Source organism: Malaclemys terrapin, chromosome 2 (assembly GCF_027887155.1).
Source record: "Malaclemys terrapin pileata isolate rMalTer1 chromosome 2, rMalTer1.hap1, whole genome shotgun sequence".
Taxonomy (NCBI): Eukaryota; Metazoa; Chordata; order Testudines; family Emydidae; genus Malaclemys; species Malaclemys terrapin.
The window spans coordinates 210,472,596-210,495,812 of record NC_071506.1 but is presented as its reverse complement, the minus strand read 5'-3'; the positions used below and the strand labels follow the sequence as shown (position 1 = coordinate 210,495,812).

At 43.1% G+C, this 23,217-nt stretch overlaps 1 protein-coding gene across 1 annotated transcript in view; it reads left to right on the top strand.

Annotated features, from left to right (window-relative positions):
• Positions 1-23,217, top strand: part of SH3BP5 (SH3 domain binding protein 5) — a 59,023-nt gene that overhangs the window by 5,633 nt on the left and 30,173 nt on the right. The window contains exon 3 of the mRNA XM_054019743.1: positions 9,919-10,047. Coding sequence (XP_053875718.1) covers positions 9,919-10,047 — 129 coding nt within the window. The remainder of the gene's footprint in view (positions 1-9,918; positions 10,048-23,217) is intronic.

Here is a 23,217-nt window from a genome sequence, read left to right as displayed (position 1 = left end):
TTAAATATACTTGCAGTTTCCGAAGGGGCAACAGGTTTATCCACAGCTACTGCTGTACTTGGGAATGCTTGCCCTTTCCTGAGCTGTTTTTGGGGGATGGGGGCGTGGAGACCCAAAGAAACTCACTCTTGTCACTAACCTGCCCTTATTACATTGAGTGTTGATTTATGAATATTGCTCCCAGGTCACTGAAACATCCGCATGGTCCTGATGCTCTGACTGATAAGATCTGCACCGTTCTGTATCTTGTAAAATCAGCTCTTGTGGAAATAGAGTGGTTTTGACCTAAAATGTGCAACAGTGTACGACTTCATATACGTAGAAAAGATTGAGCCCTAATCATCTAAAGCAAACCTCAGGAAGAAGGGAATTTCACACTGAAATATTAACTGACTGGATGCCCACTTGACATTCTTTATGACCATTTTATTTTATGTATTTACTTTCATATCAGTTTCCTTTGGTATATTTAAATCCTGATCCTGTAAGTGGGCCTATGTAGGTGGGCCCATATGCCCATGCAGAGCTGCACTGACGTTGGTGGGACTCTACAAGTTTAAGGGATCGCCTTCAGAGAACAGTCTGCAAGATGAGTACCCAAGTGAAATGTGTGGGGAGACTGGATCTTTATTTGAGGCACATAATTTTGGACTGTAGATTAGCCCACCAGCAATGACTGGACTAACAAGAACTACTTAACTTACATCAAGGAAGTGAGTCTTGTAAGTCGCATAATTCTCAGTGTTAAGTATTCCAAAAATAATCAGGAAAAAACAATTTGCTAGAACATGCCTTCTTTAAAGGACTACAGAAAAATGTGGTGGCATGTGTTGTGTGGCTTGATTCACTATTGATGTGCAGGACGGATGGCTTTCTGGGTGACTCAGTGGTTGGAGTCTTATGAATTCTGGGTTCTATAACTGGCTCTGCCACAGACTTTCTGTGTGACTTTGAGCAAGTCACTTAAGGCCTGATTATCTTCCCCTCCCCCCAAGTGTGGCAAACACATCCAGTTCTCATGGACTGTAAAGGAGGTTATGGATGCTGGCTACCTCTGAAAATCAGGCATTAATCTTTGTGCCTCTGGTCTTCATCTATAAAATGGCAATAATACTGCTCTTCTACCTCCTAACACTCTACAGGAGTGTTATGGGGTAAATTCACTGATGTTTGTAAGGTGGTGAGAAACGATGCTGATGGGAGGGACAGACCCACAAGTACGCAGCTGCTTGATGTAGAGACAGCACTGTTAATTCCAGAGAGCCAGTAAGAGGAACAGCCTATTATTTTAGCAGCTGAGCCCCACTTCAGTTCTTATCCAATAAAGTAATTCCATAACAAACAAAGCAAGCTTGTGATAGGATTTAGAAGGGTGTGGGTGTAAATGCTATGAAGTCATTTTCAGTGGCGTTATCAGTTCTGTGAGGTGGTGAATAAGTATACCATTTGCCCTCTCAACCACCCCCATTTAAACCCTGGGGAAATACCTTGACCAGATGATGCCTACTGATAAAGTGCATTCAGGATTTTTTTTTTTTTTTTAGCCTTATAAAGGGCACCAGGCTGCTGATATTTACATGCTGGATTAATTAATGTTCCGCCTATTAATGAATCTGTGATTAGGCTTGTTTTAAAATCTATACCTCTGCTCTCACACAGTGGACTGCTGAACGTTACTGATGCAGCAAAGGATTATGGGGATCCTCAAAGCGATTTAACACTTGGCTTCTCTAATATTCTTGTTAATATCTGAAACATCCGTGAAGAGGTGAGGGAGCCTGCTGTAAAAATCTAAGTGGCAATAGGAAAATAAATCAGACAAAGACAAGTTAGAGCACTACCTTATTACTTTGGGGGCTTTCTTCCTGGGCCTTAGAAATGCTGTGTCCTCCTGTCCCCAAAATCAGAATCCTAAACTATTTTAATGAAGGTGTTTAATCCATAGTATGAAACACATTCACTACATAAAAGGATGTCCTTGATAAACTCTGAAAAGTACGATGCAGGTATAAAAGACTCAGCTGACCCACAGGCGGCACTACATCAGCACTATGACATAAATATAACAAACCACCACTGGATCCCAACAATCCGAATCGTGTCTTGCATTTGTAGCACTATCTCTTGCACTGCTGTAGTTAAAGCCTTGCAGCTTTTCTTAAATTCTGTGGTGGGGATTAATACTCCATGAAAATGTGGGATTAATAGTGCTGCATTCAGCCATGCACGCCACAAGCAGGCACTGTGCAGGCTTTTCTACCCAAGCTTGCCAATGTCCTCTAATCCTTCCTGACCTGCAAGACCCCTTGCTATCTTTAGTCCTGGGCTTCTCTTACAGAGACTGCCAATCATCTGGAACTGTAGGTTGCCTTTGTGCTGGTCACAGTTAGAGAGCTAGGATGCACATCATCAAAATCGCTTTCACTTGTGCACGCTGTCAGCATTTGAACTCCTCTGCAAAGATGAAAGGCTAATGCACTAAACTCTGTACCTTGGAGGAAAAATCTTTTGTCAACCATTTTATTATAAAATTTTCTCCTCATTTGTAAACTTGTTTTTGGGGTGAGGGTTTCAATTCTTCAGGTGGGAACTTGCTGTACAAGATTTTAGGCTAGGATCATTGCACCCCCTCCAAATTTTAGAAAAATTGCTCATCAGCGGTGGCTGGTTTGATTAATGCACAGAGCATGTATGTGCCTGCTGTAAGAGCTCATATCTTCAGAGACAGTATCATTTTTGTCAGTGCCTATATGCAGCATTTTCACAAGAACCTAGAAAATGGCCCAGTTGAGAGCGCAGTGTCTGTGACTTGTGTCCCCTGTTTGCTAGCTCTTTGGGGCATGATGAGAGAGCTGCCGAATAGGATTTGTGAAAAGTTCACCTGTTCAAAAGTATGGAGTAGATGGAAATGGGGAGGGGTGTGTGCCTGTGTGCATGCACATGTACTCACAATCCAAAACATGGCTGGTATCATGGGTCAAACCTCTGGCCTTCCAACTTCAGCCCCCTCAAGCTCTTTCTGATAATCCATTTGTTTGCTGTGGAAATGGGCAATAGCATCTGTACATGGACTTTTCTTTTCCTTCCATTTCTGACTGTACAAGAGTGATTTCTTTCTGATTACCCCTTCTGGAAAGAACCATTGCCCAAGAGGGCCAGATGGTTTTTCAGCCTGACACCTCTCCTCCACCCCCCGAAGCAGAAGTGTGCTGCTGGCACAAGGAGTTAATAAAAAAAAGAGTGCTTAGAAAGACCACCCAATTTCTCCTTTTTTATAAAACTAAACTTCAGCTTGGCAGTGGGCCCTGCCTGCAACTGTTCGTGGGGCTGGAGGGTACAGGGGATGCCCCAAATCTCTATTTTTTAGCTGGCAAAGGAATAGATCACTGGGTGAGTCAGGTGACATCTTACACTCATTAAAAAAAATTAAGTATTAAGGGTTGGTTGTTTTTCTTTTGAAAGGCTGACAGTTGTATACTCTCCACATGATCTAGTAAAATACAAACCAGACAGTGAGGACCTTGATAAACAATTTGATAATGCTTTGAGTTTTCAAGGGCCAGATTTTCAGTGTTAGGAGTGCATGAATGTTTGTGTGTCTAATGTAGATGTGCAAATACCAGGCGGGCGTGCAAATTGGGTACACCTGGAATTTATGGGCATAAGTTAGATATTTGTATGTCCCTAACTTTGAAGGGACGATCTTAAATATCATAGCAGCATTAGATATCTATAGCATGGGAAAACCGAATGAATGTTTCCTCTGGCCCTTGGAAACTTACACTACTGTAAAGTAACCCTAACCCTGAATGTATCTTGCAGTCACTAATACATTCCTTCCTACTGAATAATGGGTTGTCAAGAGGATACTAGTTTCTGCATACTGCGTTGTGAAGAGGATACTGTAGCCCCAGCATTTGAAGTCCAGATGAACTGAGCAATGAATGAGTGAGCTGAGCCCCCTAATCTCCCTCAACTGCAAAGCTGTAGCAAATTACATTCCACAGAGCTCTGGATTTTAAACTGCTTTTAAATGCTGCATTTGAAAATACACCCCGCCTGAAGGGCGGGAACCGAGGTTTGCCTGCCTTCCAGAATCTAACTCCAAACCTCACTTGTTGACATTTGCATCCGAAAGGAACAAAAACATATTTGATCCTCTTAACAGCTGCTATGTAAGTGCAAAATAGTATTTTATTTTTTTTGGGGGGGGGCGGTCAAGTGGGGAGCCTTCTGTCTGAACAGTCTATTGTCAGATATGGTCCTCTGTTGTAGTTCAATAGCAGACCACTGCTCAAAAGAAACAGTTATTGGAACAGTCTGCTTTTCAAAAAGGACTATTCCAACAGCAGCATGTGTTGGGGAGCATGCCAGTCTTCTACCCAAAGCTACACTTCTAGAATCTCCCTATTGGCAAGGGGTAGAGGAGAGGGAGCTAAGGAATTCTTAGTGGGGAATTGTTAGGACAATAAATATTCCCTTTGTGTTGAAGAGTAAACTCCAGTTGTCCTCATTTGATACATATTGGTGCTGCACTTGCCAGTTTTAGTTCCATGTGGCTCTCAACCTTTCCAGACAACTGTACCCGGCTTTCAGGAGTTGAATTTGTCTTGTGTACCCCCAAGTTTCACCTCACTTAAAAACTACTTGCTTACAAAATCATACATAAAAATACAAGGGTCACAGCCACTGTTACTGAAAAATTGCTTCCTTTCTCATGTTTACCATATAATTATAAAATAAATCAATTGGAATACAAATACTGTGCTTACGTTTCAGTGTATAGCAAAGTATAAACAAGTAATTATCTGAAATTCTAGCTATTAAGTGCTCCCAGTGTGAAGAGCTAGGTTTTGACCCTTTCCTTCTCCTCTCTCCACCATAATGCATACAGAAGTGAAACACCTTGACTTCTGTTGAAACTTAAGGAAAAACTTCTTACAGTCGCAATTGAACAAGGGGGAGAAAGAATGAAATGTTAGACACAGTTACTTAAAAATCACCCTCTTATCTGAAACATTGTTATCCTACTATCCTTACAAGGAACTTTGAAGGATAGTAGGATAACATTTGGCAGGCTCTATTGCCAAAAGAGACTGGAGGAAAAAGTCTGCTTTGCTCGGCTTGTTTACTTTGGCATTTGAGCAAACTCTGTACAGTTAGCTTTGCTCTCCATTCTGTGTAGTTTGCCCTGTTTTATGTGCAGGGCATAGCGTAGCAACCGGAGAGGGGGAAAACATATAATTGTAAAACCACAAAAAATTGACAGGGTGACTCATGAGCAGGGATAGTACCTGAAACTGCAGAGAAACGACTTTGAATACTACTTCTAATCAGATTTAAAGTTGATGATGAAATATTTTAATTATTTTTACGAGGAACCGAAAGACCGAATATAGATGGAGAGAAAGAACTTAATCTCTGTGGGTTTCGTCTGAGCAGCCTTGCAGCACTCTCACTCCCGTGACTGCTTTGCCGTGTGCCCCATGCTGCACCGTTAGTTTTTTCACTTCCTTTCCCCAGCAAGCACATGTTAGGGCATTAGATAGAGGCAGAAGAGGTATCTTGCAGTTAAACAAGGTAAATGCAAAACATGTACACCTACAGAACCATGATGGCAGCTGGTCATGGAGAGCAAGGCAATAGATAATTTGGAGGTGCAGGTGAAGAAGAGTCCTCCCAGTGCACGTGATAGGCCTGTCTGGTATATCTATCTCAGGTATTTATATGACCCTTCTGACTATAGTATCTGAGCTCCTCAGAATCTTTACTGTATTTATTCTCACAACACCCCTGTGAGAGGTGGGAGTGCTATAATCCCCATTGGAAAGACAGGGAACTGGGGCAGAGAAGACCTAAGTGATTTGCCCACGGTCACATGGGAACTCTGTGGTGGATCAGAGACTTGAGGCTGGGTGTCTCAGGTCCCAGGCTAATGCCCCAACTGCTGGATCATCTTTCCTTTGCAATGGATCTGAGTGCTTGGAATGCCCGTCCGTTCACATAAGTTCTCCGGATGTTGAGCAAAAACTCCAGGTGTCATGGCACTTCTGAACAAGCCTGGTCAGTGCTTCTGCCCACTCCAGCTCAGTTCAAACTGTGGCAGAGCTGGTGTCAGTGGGCAGTGCAGCTGTTGCAGCTGCACTAGTTCAGTTGGTTCAGCACAGTTGGATGGTACTCCTCTATGCCCTTCACTGGCAGGTCAGACAGAAGGTGATAGAGCCTGTGCTGTCATTGTATGTCCCTGCTCTGGGGAGCTGTGCCTGGGAATTTGGGCAGGTGGTACAGCAGCTGTTGGTGGGAGTGGAATCAGTTTAGGTTAACTGTCTGGCTAGTGTGGACGCACTGAACTGCAGGGACAAACAGTGCTACAGTTGCTTAGCTGAAACATTTAATGTGGAAGTGCCTTTCATGTTGACGGGGCTAATGAAAAGTGAAAGTAGTGTGTGGGAATGAAATGGAGGGGTGGTAACCTCTCTGGGAGCTACTGGTGCTTTGGGTTTTGCAACCACCACTAATGTTGTGTTAGATCACACCACAGGCCCAACTTGAGAAAATGATTAGAAACCTTTGCTAATGAGCAAGGCACATAAAAGATGAGTCTGCTGATCATTTTTTATAATTCAGAAGAAAGTTGAACATGCAGAATTAGGATCTTCTGTTTCTGATAAACAGAAACTTGAGGACATATTCTGGTTTAAAATGGGATGTCTGATAAACGATAGGGTTTAAAAACAATTGTCACTTAACATAGATATCACCAACTTTCTTTTATTCATCAGAATTTCATTTGGGGTCCTCATTGTGGATGTCTTGTTTAATTAAAAAAAAAAAAAAAAGACCCCAATCCTCAGAACACTTGAACATGTGTGTAATTTTACCCATTGGCTTGAATGGGACTATTCACAGGGGTTAAGCTAAGCATGTGCTTAAGTGTTTGCAAGATGTATGCTTAAGGTGCCAATTAGAGAGGCTCTTGTTACAGCACAGTAATTAGGAGGTGCTTCATTGGATAAAGATCTGTGGCTTCTCACCAGATTTGCTCTTGGTTTGACAGTTCCATGCTGTTTTTATTCCATGTGGAGATAGTCACATTCCCTTCCCTAAGGGATGAGAGTACATATAATTAAACATGAATAAAACTGGGGAAGGTTTCAATGCACAAATTAGTCATTATAAGGAGTTTTTGTTGACAGTTTTCTTCCTTCCAAGAGTGTTTTTATGGAGCTAAGAATGAGGCTGCTTGAACTAGATGCTGTGAGGGTCTCTTCATATGCATTAAGGACTTCTCACATTTTAACACACAACCCTCCTCGCCCCCATCTGAAAATCTGGGGAAAGTGAAAATAAACCTAGCTAACGATGTCACTTAGAAATGAGTTTTTAATGGTAGGTTTCCCAGCAGGGCAAGAACATTCTCTCCCCCACCCCCTCTAAATATGCTTTGCTATTTTAAAAGTAATTTTCGTGCAATGAATTCATCATATTTGCTAAAGCAATTTAATTTCACCTATTTGTGAAGCTCACATTTTGAGTAGTGAATCATATAAAATCCATTAGTCTAATTAGAAATGCTGTAATTTGTTTAACTCTTCTGATTCAGAAGCTTGCTTATTTCATACATGTATTGTCTGGCCTTTATCTCATGATGCAGTTTGATACTAACTCTTTTTCTCCAAGAAAAGAGACTTAAGCTAGATCAGAGTTATAAAATAGAATAGAACTGTTAAAATACTAAATTAACATTGGCTGTTGCCACATTAGACATATAAATATTATTTTAAAGTGGATCAGAATACTTTAAGATGCCAAAACTATTAACCTGGGGACAAAAAATTATGCTATTGATCCTGTTAGGATTTTAGATAATACTGAAAATCAACCATAATTGGGCATACTAAAAATACATGTTAATAGTTTGTTTTGAATCTTTCCCTTCTGCCTTTATGAATGCCAAGTGTTAGGTTGCAATCTTTTTTTTTTAAATCTTGGCAATGAATATATAACTTTGTATTCTAGAAATCTCAGGAAAAAAGGAAACAGGGTCTGAATTAGACAGAGCTCCAAACCAGCTGCTCTCAGTTAATCAAAATGTCACTCCAGCAGTGTGCCTAAATCCTTCTTTCTAATTAGAATTGGAAGGTTTGTCATGAGCTCACATGGTCCTTGCTCTTGGTCCCTTTAAATATAGAGCCAGATTCTAATCTCAATTACATCTGTCAGTCTGGAATAACTCAGAGTTATGCTGGATGCTGAAATCAGAATCGGATCCATTCTGTTTAAAAAAAATAAAATAAAAGTGGAACAGAAGGAGGATTCTAATCACCTTATCTAATTATAAAGAGGGCTAAATCAGTTTGGGAATGACAGGAGAAGTTCTGGCTTTCTTAAACATAAAAGAATAACAGTCAGGGCCGGCACCAGGCAACCAAGCACATGCTTGAGGCGGCACCTGGTAAGGGGCGGCCAATCTTGGGGTGGCGGGGGGGCAGCGCGGTGCCGCATGGCATTCCACGGGGGGGGGGGGGCGCGCTCTGGCGGTGAGACGCTCGGCTCGGGGGTGGTGTGGGGTGCAGCGCTCTGGGGGGGGGGGTTGCGGCGCTCGGCGGGGCGGCGCTTTTTTTTGTTGCTTGGGGCAGCAAAAAAGTTAGAGCCGGCCCTGATAACAGTCAAATGGGAAGCAACCATCTTCACTAACTGATGCAATTAGAACTGAAAAGATTGGCTTTCATGGCAGAAAACTGAATTGAAAGCTCTACAGAGATGTTGCCAGGAGGGCGTGTTTTAAATCAACGTTTTTTTTTTTTGTCTGAAAATTAGCATACAGACTCTTTAAAAGTTTCCTGGTGCTTTCTCCTGGAGCAAGCAGGTCCTTTGAATCCTAGTTTCCGTTGTAAAATGGTGCCCCTTCTGCAAAATACCATAAAGGGCCTTCAGTTCTTGCTGCAGTTAATGACAGTTGAGAGATCTCAACACAACATGGGATTGGGCCTTGAGATGGCAGGACCCACTGTGACCCAGGTCCAGTTTACAGAGCAGAAATGCTCAAAGAAGTGACCAGAAATCTGAAAACTGCCTTGAAAGTCTCTTTAAATTCCTTAGTAAACATGTAGCTGTCTGTTATGACAACTATTCCCAAGAGATGTCCGTATTCTTTCCAGAGGACACTTAAAAGGACAAGTCCAAATCTCTTTGATATAGTGCAGGGACGTGAATTGTTCTCTAGTATTAGAACAGTGATACTCAGACCTCAGTGGTTCAGGAGCCAACTTAGTGATCATCATTACCCCAAAGAGCCACAGTAGTGAGACTTAGTTTCGTTTACTTACTTACATGTGTGTATATATAATTATTCTCATAGCAAAACCAACCAAGTATTAATATTTTATCAACTACAGTTGGTTAATAACCTAGTAAAAGCATCCTGATTGGTTAATAATTAAATCACGCAGTATTTTAATATCATATGCTGCAGAGAGCCGCAGGAGCACAGTAAAGAGACACTTGTCGCTTGCGAGCTCAGTCTGAGTGTCGTCGTATTAGAAAATCACACAACAGGCCACGTGTATCTTTGTCCTTTATCTCCCTCTGAGCTTGGTGCACTGCTGCTCTTCCTCTCCCGTCCTTGGCATTTCCCTTTCTGGCTTATGCTGTCCTGACGTTTTTATATATGCTGCTTTCTGAAGAGATGTTCTGACATCCAGAATGGAAATATTCGCTCTTAGGTGCATTCCAGGGTACTGGATATTATTATGATGGAACAGTTCTAGCTTAATACTAATGACAGCCACTATCCTAACATTCTTGGCTGCTCTTTGACTCCTAATCAAGATCCCCACACTAGGAACAACCGACGAAGAGAAGTAAAATTACACAAACACTCTAATTTTTCTTCTATCTTTTCTTCCCCTCTTGTAGGATGCACGCCAAAAATTCCGCTCTGTGCTGGTGGAAGCTACAGTGAAACTAGATGAACTAGTAAAGAAGATTGGAAAAGCTGTGGAAGACTCTAAACCTTACTGGGAGGCTCGGAGGGTAGCCAGACAGGTGAGAACTCTCTTCTAAGCTTATGCTGGTAATTGGATCACAGTACGACACACACTGGAAAGTACACACTGGATGCATCACATGAGTACTATTTATAGCACCCTAAGTGTAGGCATTTGGCTGATGCTTTGATAGATGTCTGGGGTTGCATGCTTGCCATATGAATTGGTGGCAAAATCTGTTCCCACCCCACACAACAACTGTGTGCGCACTCTAGTCCAAAAACAACCATATAAACATACACTATCAATAGTAAAAGGCTTGTTTTATTCTCTAGCACTAATAATGGCCTTTCAGACAGTAAAAGACTTACTCAGGTTCCTTCCTCTCAGCAGTTAATTGCTCTAAAACTAGTTATAGAGCTTGAATTCCTGTCTCTTGAGTCTCTCTCTCAAAGCTTAATGCTAAGTACTAAAATTGAAGGGTATTGGAATTTGTTCAACCCCACTCCTCCTCCTCCCCCACAACCAAGAGAATTCTGCTCTGATTTTTCCTGGTAAGTATAAACACAATATTCTCTGAAATGGGTGAATATTCAGGGATGTCTGAACTCTCCTCTCTGACATGAATTATGGCACTTATGTAACAGTTTTGGGCAATATCACCCAAACATGGATGTTTAAAGTTAGGCACTTAAATCTGTTAACTTCATTACTGGGGCTTGGAAAATCCCAGTTGCCCGGGGCAGGTGAGTGGGCTGAGTTGGGCTGGGGAGCAGAATGGCTGGAGCTGCTGGCTGTAAAGGGAATGAGAGCTCTTGGAAGCACAGAGGTAACTTCTCTTTCTCAAGATAGGAAGTGCATGTGCAATATTTGTGCAATACATATATTTTTATATCAAGCATGTTTTTATAGTTCTACAAAAATGACTTAGTAAAAACCAAACTTAAAACTTTGTAAGTTACTCCCTTACAAGTCAATGGCAGATGTGGGTGCTTTGTACTACTGAAAATTGGACCACTTTGTTAGGTACATAACTTCAGGCACCAGGTTACAAAAATGTCCATTGTGACTGGAACTTGGCAGCTACTGCTGAGTCCCTGCAAATGACAATTTATCTCTACTTCATTGGTTCCCAAACTTTTTACTAAGGTGACCCACCCCCTGGGTTTTGTCTCTTTTTGTGATCCGTCATTATAGGCATGCACTCTCTGCCCTGGCACCGCAACCCTAATCCTGGCCCAGTGCAGAGGGGAGGCATGATGGTGGTGCAGGGGTTTGGAGAGTAAGCTCACTCTGTGGCAGCAGCACCTGTCCTGCAGGGTGGCCTAGCTGCCAGCTCCAGGCATTGCGATCCCATGTACGAGGTTGTGGTGTCTGGAGTGGGGAGCTGGGCCCTGTCCCCCAGGACGGGGTGAGTGTAAGACATTCTCACCCTTCAAACCACTACATCCCCCCCAGCCCCACCCGCATTGGGCCAGAAGTATATGTTGCTTAGAGCCTGGTCATGTGTAGATCCGGCCCTGGACATGGTGACTCATCTAGAACCTTCCTGTAATCTATGGTGGGTTGAGACCCACCATTTAGGAAACACTGCTCTGCCTATTTGCTGTCTGTAAAAGCCCTTTAGTTATGCTAGCTAGAGCATCTTGTGAAAGGAGAGGTTTGCGCTCTGTTAACTATCTTATTTCCAAAACATACATGTAACCATTGCATTTAAAAAAATGTGGATAACACTGAAAAAAATTTACAGGATTGCAATATTAATAGTCCAGTAATGACAGATTCATCAGTAGAGATTACCATATTTATTCAGTTCATTCTGTTAGGCTTAAGTAAAATGCTATCTTCTCCAGACTTGTCCACTCACTCAGACTAATAGTGTTCTGCGTTATTTAGATGCTTTGATACTGTCGCCTTTTTGGAGGCTTATCTTCTAGCTATTTATAGCCTGCTTCCCAACAAAAACCTTATTTATCATTTGTATTGTGGTAGAGTCGGGTGGTCCCAGCTGTGATCAGGGCCCCATTGTGCTAGGGGCTGTTCAAACACAAAACAGAAAAATGGCCCCTTCCTTACTTATGGTTGTTTCCATGCTAAGGTCTTGTAACCTAACAGCTTTAGGGTCCAGGGGAATACTGTTCAAGAAATGTAATAAAACAGAGAGCGCCATAAGATTACAAAGCATGTTATCAGAAATCATTCTTTGCCCCAAGCACTTTATGATCTGAATTTTATTAAGTTTGTGTAACAAGATATAATTTTAAAAAAGGCTATAGGGATAATGATTCAGACTGGGGAGAAGAAATCATGAAACATTGGGTGACTTCCTTCGCACCGGGATATTGATCCATTTCAGTCATCCAGGGATCTTTTTTAATTTTGATTCCCAGAGGTGTAGAGGAGTGATGGGAACTAAAGCACCTCCCCCTTATTTGTCTAATTACCTTTTATACATTAATAATTATATAACCTATGAATTCTCTTCATTCACCCAAACACCATAGAATCATTATAGTTCCCTCCCAACTTGAGCACAAGGCTGTCCACAGATGAAACAGTTAAGTTGAAAATACTTGCTCCCTCCTCAGAGTCGGCGTGGAGAGTGGGAAGTGTGTTTTTCCTTCTTTTCATTGAAGGGAAGTGTAAATTGGATCCATAAATTCTTGTCTTCTGGGAACAAAGATCGGTCTTGCTGCTGACATTCTGACTAGCTGAAATGCCCAATTGTCCCAAGTAACTTGGATTCAGAATGCTCCATGGTTGCCACCCCCTCTTCTGAGTTGTCTGATGCAAGCTGTGTTGAGTCATGATGAGATGGTTGGCTTCAGTAGTGCACTGACATTATTCTCCTATGAAAACATTGGTAGTGCCTTTATTAAGGCGAAGCCAGTCACAGTGGGGTAAGGCAAGGGTTCTGACATGAAGCATAAAAAACAAATTAAATCAGGCTTCTAATTAAGGATGAATTTACTGTTCCTCAGGGCAGCCTGAGAACCCTGAGACCTCCTGTCCCTACCCCATCTTGTGCAATTTTATACTGACAGGAAAACTTCAAGAACTCAAGACTAATGAATCTCCTAAGTAAGAATCCTGTAATGTTTTGTCTGTATGATATATTTCAGGAGAAAGTCAGCTTTGTCTGTCTGAGATGAAGCTCTAGTACAATGTAACGATGATCACTTGGGGCTAGGAGTTGGGTTTTCTGTACTTCCAATCCATTGCGTGGAGCCGGGATGTAGATTATTGGCACCAAAGCATTAACGTTAAATTTGTAATGGGGCCAAAGTGACCTGGCAAACTGAGGACCTGAAAACCTTGGGGGGAATGTTAAGGTCTGTGGCAGGGATGTTTTACTATTTTGTACATTAACTATTAAAATATATCTTAGTGAGGGGTCTTTGGGAGGAAAATGTACTGCCTGGGAAGCTGAGCATATAAAAGGGTTTAGCACTTTTCTTCTGGCTTCAGAAGGGAGGTTGGCTAAGATAGCAGCACAGCATTTGCACTGCCTTAATCAGGAGCACCAAGATTAGATGATTTAGCTACATCATGGGCTAGCAAGTCAACATTGTCATTGCAACTCATCACATTTTTTTCCAATGTGTGCATCTTGTTTGTGTGAAATCTGTTGTTCCTAGCCTGCTGCCATAGATAATTGGTCTGAGAATGATATTTAATTGCAAATGGAATGGAGAAATGAATGGAGGAGAGGAAATCACAAGAATACATTAATGGTTTAATCACGGGGACAGGGCCTGATGCCATGGAGAGTTTAGGAAGAGTTGAAGCTGCTTAGCACCTCTCAAGATTGGGCCCAGACTCTTCCACTGTATAAGGATTTTCTGCAAGTCTTGATTCATCAGCTGGCTGAGAATTTGGGAATGGTGGGTTGCCACCATAGATGTTCCTGTCAGTCACTGCGGAATAACACACTATGCAAAAGCAAGCGTGGTCACCCTAGTACCTGTTTCAGAGTAGCAGCCGTGTTAGTCTGTATCCGCAAAAAGAACAGGAGTACTTGTGGCACCTTAGAGACTAACAAATTTATTAGAGCATAATAAATGTACCTAGTACCTGGGAAGCACAGGCGGTGAATCAGAGAGGTTTGATTTCCAACTGTTATGTGGAGCCTTGAGCATATTAAAATGGTGATGCCAAGCTCAGTGAGGTGTTGAAGCTTAATTTTCTAATGTATGTAGAAGTGCTTTGATGCCCTTGGCTGGAAGAGTAAAGTATTATCCTTCATGTGATCCTCATGCGATTGCCAAGCTAAGAACCAGTGACTTGAACATGCAATAATGGGCTGCTCCACTTCTGATGGGGGGGAAAAATGTTTTTTTTTTTTTTTTAAAAAGCAAGCTGACTTAATGAAGCTAACCAGAATAATACAGAATAAAACCCTGGTAATGTCAACCCTGAGGATAATGGGAGCTACAGTACAGCACTCTTGATACCTTCTCATTCCCTGATTCTTCCAAACTCAGTAGTGATTCAGGGTGTAGGAGGAGTTGAACACTGTGGCAGCTCTAGCATTGAGCTTGGTTGCAGTTTGTTCTCGGCGCAGCTTTCACAGAGGACCATTAGAAAACTTGTTGCTGGCAAAAAGAGGTGAATGACGTGTGCCAAGTCATATCTATGTATATCTCTCTCACTACAGTACCTTTCAGAAATGTTGGGAGGAAGATTCATGGAAAGGAATGCATGTTTATTTCCTCTTAGGTCTTGCACTTCTTCCCTGGCCCAGCTCTGTGACCAATTCTCTTGTAATATTCTTGGCTTATGTTCTTATGTAACATCTCTTTGTTGCAAACTAGACCCTATGTGCATTAGAAACAATCTATACAGAAATCACTTCACCACAAAATGCAACCGTATTTGGAATGTGAAACCTTGTTGCTTTTGTCTGTTTAGAAGGCAAAGAGCTGAGGTCCATTCATATTGACTAGCAAACTTTTCTTGGCTAAAGGAAGGGGGAGAGGAATTTGAGAAGCAAAAATTACATGTCAGCAAAACTGTGACAGACTTGTATTCATATTTGGCAGCCTGCCATGGAGTTAGTGAAAAGCAAAACTACTGGCACAGATGCAGTAGACAAACTAACTGACCTCTTCTGGTTGAAGGAGTGTGTTTAACCACTTAACATCTACAAAAGAAGGAAATTGGATACAGTGAATCTTTTAAATGTCTTGAATTTTTGCAAATCCTTTCAATAAAAACAAACCAAAAAAAAAAAAAAAAAAAAAAAGGTATGACCTACAGCTTTCTACAGCCAGAACCCATGATTCAGCAGTATTGTTGTAAGGTATAGTGCAGGGGTCTCAAACTCAAATGAGAGCCACATGAGGACTAGTACATTGGCCCGAGGGCCACATTACTGACACCTCCCTCTCCCCCCCCCCCCCCCCCGCTGCCCTCGACCCTGCCCCCACTCCACCCCTTCCATGAGGCCCTGCCCCTGTCCCGGCTCTTCCCACCCCTTCCCCAAAATCCTCACCCCAACTCTGCCCCCTCCCTGCCCCCAGGGGGCGCAGGAGGGGAGTGGGGTGTGGTGGGGGCTCAGGGCAGGGAGTTGGGGTGTGGGGTGCAGGAGGGGTGAGGGGTACAGCAAGGGGTCAGGGTGCAAGGTGCGGCAGGGGGCTCAGGGCAGGGGGTTGGGGTGCAAGAGGAGTGGGGTGTGGCAGGGGGCTCAGGGCCAGGGGTTGGGGTGCAAGAGGAGTGTGGGGTGCAGCAGGGGGATCAGGGCAGTAGGTTGGGGTGCAGCAGGGGGCTCAGGGCAGGGGGTCGGTGCAGGAGGGGTGCAGGGTATGGCGGGGTTGGGGCGCAGGAGGGGTGCGGCCTGGGGCTCAGGGCAGTGGGTTGGGATGCAGGAAGGGTGAGGGGTGAGGCAGGGGGTCGGGGTGCAGGGGGTTCGGCTGCAGGAGGGGTTCGGGGGGGGCAGGACCTGGCCTGGCACGTACCGGGGGCAGGACAGGCCCCCTGCCCCGCCCTCGCAAGAGGCTGGAACGTGGGGAAGGGGGCGGCGGAGGGGCTGTGTGTTTCTGTTGCTTGAGGCACTGCCGCCAGCAGCTCCCATTGGCCGCGGTTCCCTGTTCCTGGCCAATGGGAGCTGCTGGGGGCTCTGCCTAAAGCAACAGAAACACACAGCCCCTCCGCCCCCCCCCTTCCCCACGTTCCAGCCTTCTCCCGGAGCTGCGCAAGGAGCCTGCCCTGCTCCCAGTGCACGTCTGGCCACCACTCTGGTAAACATTGGGGGAGAGCGGGGGGGGCTGCGAGGGGGTCGCAGAAAATTACCCCGCGGGCCGCGTGTTTGAGACCCCTGGTATAGCGTGTTTGGATAATTACTATAACTTCTTAAATGGGGGATAACTGCATTCATCTTAGATGCAATATTGCTGCTAGCAAACTACAGTTCTTCTCATATTCACAACCATTTAGCTCATAAATAAAACGGGTGCAAATAGCATGACAAAGCCTGTGAGAACTAGCATTGGAACAGAATTAACAGCAGCTTCTCGAACAAGGATGACTAAAGCTCAACGCTTGTGAAGTGATTATGAAGGGCCCTTGAGAGTACTTCCTTGGATATTCTTTGTAAATGTTCTTTCTGTTCAGTAAAAGTGACTGTGTGTGACCTTTTTGTTTTTTTGGCACGCTATGAGACCAATCCACAACCTGCGTATTGGGTCGCTTGTCTATAGTGTGGCTATAATAAGGGTTCCATATAGGAGCGAATGCTTGAAGGGAGACTGTAGAGTGGGAGCTGCTCTTGCAGCCCTGTATTGAATGCTACAGACTCTCCTGCTAAGTAGTGGAAATAAATGGCTTAAGACTGCTGTAGGAAGGCAGGCATAATGGTTTGAAAAGCCTCATCACCTGTGCAGAGGAGCCACTTATGTGGCTAAGAAGTGGCTTAGATCTGAAGTGGATCTCAGAAGTGCATTGTGACAGGGTTAGTAGTGGTATACATCCTTTTTAAAGAGGTCCTGCAAAGTGGAGAGTCCTTTCTAAAATGCTGGGTTCCTGTAACTGGAGAGCCCATATTGAGGGAAGAGAGAAATGGGACTTGGGGTTCTTTTAACTTTCCCCTGCCACATTTGGCAGCTCTGAAGGGCAGTCGGAGCATTTCTTGAGGCAGGACAGAACCGTTCCAGGAAGTGGTGGCTGAAACAGCCCTGAAGGAAAAAGGAGGCTTACCTCAGAGCCAACTTCCAAGCTTCTCTGGCCTATCTGGAAATGTAGGGGAGCCTGACAACTGAAGGGAGTTGCTAGTGGGGGGGAAATCGATGTGAAGAGTGCAAGGAGAACCGTTCAGCTGGATCTGCGTATAGCATCAAGGTTTCTGGAGTTAGTGTGGGCTGTGACTGATTCTTAAACTGGACCTTTATTTCAGCTCTTTCTCTCCCACACCCTCCCAGTATTTTATTCCCTGTGGACCTGCTCTGAAGGGCAATGTTTTTTCTCTAGTGACTACTTCCTTTTCATTATGAAGCACGTCATTAAATCTTAATGCTCCCCTCCTGCCACCCCTATGGGGAATTGAGGGCAGGGTGACGTCAGTCTTCCTGTGAAACACGGAGTTCCCTTGGCACAGCAGCGAGGGAACCTTCAGCACAGATTTGTCTCCCTTCTTGTTTTTGAGACTCAGTGCAGTGTGTACACTGGCTGTGTGACTAGGCACCAATTCAGCTCAAAGCCCAGGATGAATTATGGCAAGAAAGGGAGTTGGACATGATAGCACTGTTTAGGGAGGGAAGTCACTCCCTGCTTTTCTGCTAAGGAATAGAGTAGAAATAAATGCTGCTTCTCTAGTTAAAGCAGGATGCCCTCTGGGTTAGGGAAAGGAAATCTTTTGTCACACTCTAAATTTGATGGAGTGCCTTTTGTGCTGCCTTAGATATCAGATCAACATCAGTTAATCACTGTATAGTGTATTCTGAATACAGGAGCCAGTCAAGTTTCAGTGTGGTAGTTCCCATCCTGCTTTCAAGCACATCAGGCTAGACACATCACAGTCTCTGGTCCGATCATTCCTGCATAACATTCTGTTTTGCTGCTGCTTCAGGGCACAGATATATGTGTGACCAGAGAAAGGGAGGTCACAGAGACTTTATTTGGTTAGACAATTAGGCATTGGGTGACAGACTTCACTTTTCTTTAGGCCTTGATTTAACATTTATTCATTGGGTTTGCCAGCTGGCTGAGTAGAAGAATGTTGGGTGTCTTGGACAAATTTTAAACCAGCAGGAAGACAATGGATACTTCCCAGTGAGACTTGAAAAGTCACCACTGGAGATCCGCTTGGTGAACTAAAGATCCTGAATATATTCCTCCCCATTAGGCGGCTGTTATTGAGTAGGAGGCTGCTCTGACTAGCAAGTATGGGGAGTTTTATTTATTCTTAACATAGAAGCCATGCAAAGAATGGCCCAGGATAGAAGGATGAGGCAGAGGCTAGTTTGTGCCCTACATGTTTGGTGGTGCAGGAAGGGTTGAGATTTGGATATTGAGTAGTTTAGCTGCAGAAATAAAAGAACCACAATCTCAAGTAAGATAATTTGTCATAACATCATTGGAAAGAAGATAAATGTCACTGGCAGGACTGTGGAAGACCTGTCCGTATTTCTTCCCTCCCCATCTAGTCTTTGCTTGAGTTTTGATTAGGTAAAGAGTGTTCTGGGCTGCTATGACATTTGGGTTGCAATCCAGACTAGTGACGGGCTGTGTCACCACCTGTGTGCAACCTTGGGTGCCTCACAATGCCTAGCTGGTGTTACTCCCAGCCTGGGCCTCTCACAAACAGCCAAACAGCATGCAGGTCATGCTCTGAGTGTCTGTGTGTAGCTCCAGTCCTGGTCCAGCAACTCTGGCTCCAGCAGCCTGTCAGCTACATAGCAGCCACACTCACAGCAGAGTGACCCCAACGTGCTCCCAGGCCTGGATTTCCCCCCCAAAACATGTGTGCTGTTCTGCATTGCCCAGCCCTCTCCTTGACAGTTTGGATATTAAAGGTTCATTGCTGCTGTAAGGGGGTCAGTATCCAACAGTTTGCTGCTTTAATTGGAGTTACCCAACAGTTCACTTTAAACACAACACTGGATTAGTTTTGATTAAAGAATAAAACAAGTTCATTTAACTACAAAGAGAGAGGTTTTAAATGAGTACAGGTTACAAGGTATTATAGTCAGAAATGGTTACAAGAGAAATAGAGAAAACGCTTTCTAGGAACTAAAACGTAACAAACGAGACTTGATTTAAGGTTGAAATCTTACCACAGGTTCCCAGCAACGTAGTTGACCAAATTCTCAAGTCAGGATTGGCCCTCAAAGTCCAAAGGGCTGGTTCCTTTTTCATCTTAGGTGAAAGAGAGTGTGAGAGAGAAAGAAAGAGAGTTTCTGGGGGGGTGTTTGCCCCTCACTTTTATAGTCCAGTCATCTGAGGGTTAGTTACCCTTAGATAAAATTCCTTCCCACTGAGAGGATGGAGGCATGGAGACTCATGGTGAAAGAAGTTCCGGGTTGATGTTTGTTAAAATGCTAATTGCTTTGCAAAGAATGGCTGCTTGACTGGTGATGGCCAGCCAACTTTGACACCTCACTAGAGGCATCAGCTTGTCTTTTGTCTTTGAGAAACAGGTGTGCCCTCCTCCCCAGACTTGTCTGGTAAGCACACTTCAGTCATAATTTCAGCTTATGTTCATAACTCTTAATATGCATCGTGTCCATACATTTCACCATATTATTGACCAGCCAGTTTTTAGTTTTCAAATGATACCTCACAAGGCATATTTTGTACAAAGGTCATTACAGTAGCGTGTAGGGTGGAATATAGGGGGGGTATTCAATCGCAGCTGCTACTTAAAAAAAAAAAATTGTTGCTGCAAACAATTTAAAATCTATCCTTAGGTAAGCTTCTCGCAACTGCTGCTATCCAGGCTCTTTACTACAGGGAGGTCTGCTTGTATTCCTGACTGCTCTTGGACCTCTTAAACATATTTTATGGTCTGTAAGTACCAACCACCTTCTTTGCAGTGGAGTAGAATTGGCTAAGCTTTGCCTTCAGAGCACACTCTTGCTGCTCATTACCCAACCAAAGGATTTGGACACTGTTGGTTGATGTGACTGAGCACATGTCCTTGTAGTAGACTGGAATCCCAAAGTCTTCATGTTTCGTGCATTTTTCTTTTCGCTTATGCTAGGATCTCTGGTAGGGAAGTGTTTACAGATCCTTAATGTCAACCCTCTGAGAACCTGCTGCTGCTTTGATGATTAAATGAGATGCGATTATAGTGTACAGCCTGGTTCACTGAACACTTATTATTTCAAGTAATTATAAAGAGAAATGTACTATGGCAGTCCACTTAAATCTTGCAGCATCTGTTTTTAGGACTTCAGTAGGGAAGGCTGCTGTCAGATGCAAAGAAGCATGTTGGCTGGCTACTGTGAACTTTAACAACCAATTATAAAATATAACCTTAGACTTACTGTATGTGCTATAGAGATTTTGTTGTGCAGGGTTTTATATTCTAGATGAAGAACTCCATATTTTATCCTGGCATTCTAGCTCTCTTCTTGACGATAAGGATTTCTTATAAAACTGGCCAAGTTACTGTAAACCCATCTTTCAAAGAGAGGGAGGGACAGTTCTATATTTTATTTTTGGCCATGCTGAAATACACCACTAACAGATAGTGCTGGCTGCACAAGAAGGCAGTCTGTACAGTATTAGTGAGTATAGCATGGCAGTCTTTGGTGCCATAGGCATGCTAAATAAGGGAGTAACCTCAGTCTGACTTGCAACCGGAGACAATCCCGCTCTAACAAGCAAGGATTGGATGTGTGATGCGTCTTCTGGGATCTCCATATATGCCCTATTCAAATGCATCACAAAGAGCATAATTTATTTGACAATGGAGTGGGGAGAATGAAGCCTCAGTTTTATCAAGCAATCGCAAACAGCTTTTGAGTGGCTAAGAGCATGATGGAGGGGAATAGACTTGATGGCTTATCAACCACTAGAGTAGGACTGGAGAACTTAGCCTTCATGAGAACATCTGAAATTAGAGCTTCCAATGATGTCTGTGCATAAGTGCTGTCATAGCAGAAAGGGCCTCCAGTTTATAAAGTCCCCTTCTTGTCAGGCCTATGGCAGTGCCACGTAATTAACACAGGCCCCCTCTGTTACTTGACTGAATTCTTTAAATACGCTGTTTTTGTCCAGATTAAAATTGTTGTTTTTTTCTTTAAGAGGCCCTGGAAGATGGTTATCTCTTGAATGCACGAAAGCAACTGCATACATGATGTGAGCAGAGGCGGCAGGCTGAATTAGATGCCACACTGGGTTAGTGTGTGAGCCTTGTTATTTCTGGAAATGTGGCTTCAGATTTGGGCTAGGTGCTGAGGGATTTGAGTGTGATGATCTTGGCTTAGTCTGCAGCAGGCCTACTTCTCTGTCTAGTAGAGGTGTGTGGGGACACTTTGCCTTAGAACCATTGCTGTAAGCAGTGCTAGAAATCTCTCAAAATTTGCTACGGTGCCCTAGCCTTGCCTTGTTTTCCCTGTCCCATCTTGCAAAAAATTGCCATGGATGTAAACGAGCTGAGGTCCAGGGGACAATTGGAGCTGTAACAATTCAGCCTCCAGAAGAAGGAAAAAACCAAGATATTTAACCAAAAGCAGGAGTCCGATAAAGTAGGGACATCTGGTCATTGTATTCCACAGGCATTTCCATTATTTATGGTGCAGGGAGGAAATAGTTTGCTCCCAATATGTTGGAGGTCTAACGGTTGGGCTGAAATGACTTTTTTAAAAGGTCCCTAAACCCATCTTTGAAAAGTCAAGTTTAACCTCTGTGCAGTGTAATAGCTCATTAATGGCAGCTTCAAAGATACTGAAATGTTTCAAGCTCTTGATAGGAATAGCAGAGAAATTGGATGTTCTGACAGTAATGCAGAGAATAATTGTAGACTTTTATGTAGCTCAGTAAAGATTCTCGTAAATCTGCCATTAAGGGACAGGCTTTGAATTTTATAAGCGATTGATTTGCGTGTGTGTGGAGAGGGGTCATTCTATATTTGAGATGACTCATCCCAGTCCCTTTAATCTGACTCCTTTTTTTTTTTTGTTTTGTTTTTGAGGAGGAGAGGATGGTTGAGGAGAGTATTTTTTTTCTTTTAAGCACACATTGTGCTCTCTGGAATGTTTGAATGTATGACGGGTGCTGTAGAAAAGTAACATTATCATCTTATTTGAATAACATTTGACTTCAGTATGAAGTATGACAGCACATCCGTCCAAAATAATGGACATTGAGCGGCTGCTATATTCAGTTAATAATTCTGGTAGCTAGAAAGAGTGCTTGTTTGCTTAGGACTCATTGGCTGTCAAATAGGTAAACCCACCCCGGTAATAATTAAGAAGGGCTCACCATGGTGCAGATATAGTGACTGCTTTCGCTGGACAATGAGTGTGCACAAGCGCTAAAAGCCTTGGATAGTGCTAAAGGTAGCCCAAAACCAGTTTGGGAGTGACCCTGCCCCATGTTGCAAATAATTAAATATGGCAACTCCGGTGATGATCTAGCAGAGTACATAGTGTTCTTTCTTGTACTTTACTTAGTATCTTAACTAAATGAGTAATTACTTACTTAAGAGATGATAGCCAAAATGGAGGTATATGAAACTTCCTATTTGTCTCTGAACAGTCTAGCTGGGAGCCAGTTAATTATTTTTGAGTAGTAAGCAAGTATTGGCTAGTAGCAAGACAAATTTTAAACACTTATTTAAAGATTAGCAGGCAAGAAATACATGGGTTTCACATTAACAAACAAATTAGCTTAGAGCAGTGACCTTGGGCTATAACATGTGGTTTCCCAGTTCCTTATGTAAATAAATAGTTACATTCTCTTTATGTTTCAGTCAAGGGCTTTTTATAAAAAGGAATTGTGTATGCCCCTTACAGAACCTCAGGGTTACGAACACCTCGGTAATGGAGATTGCTCGTAACTCTGAACAAAACATTTGTTAGTCTCTAAGGTGCCACAAGTACTCCTGTTCTTTTTGCAAAACATTATGGTGGTTCTTTCAAAAGTTTACAATTGAGCATTGACTTAATGCAGCTCTGAAACTTTACATGCAGAAGAAAAATTGTGGTTTCCCTTTATTTTTTTTTAGTAGTTTACATTTAACACACTACTGTGCTGTATTTGTATTTTTTTTTTTTGTGTGTGTGTG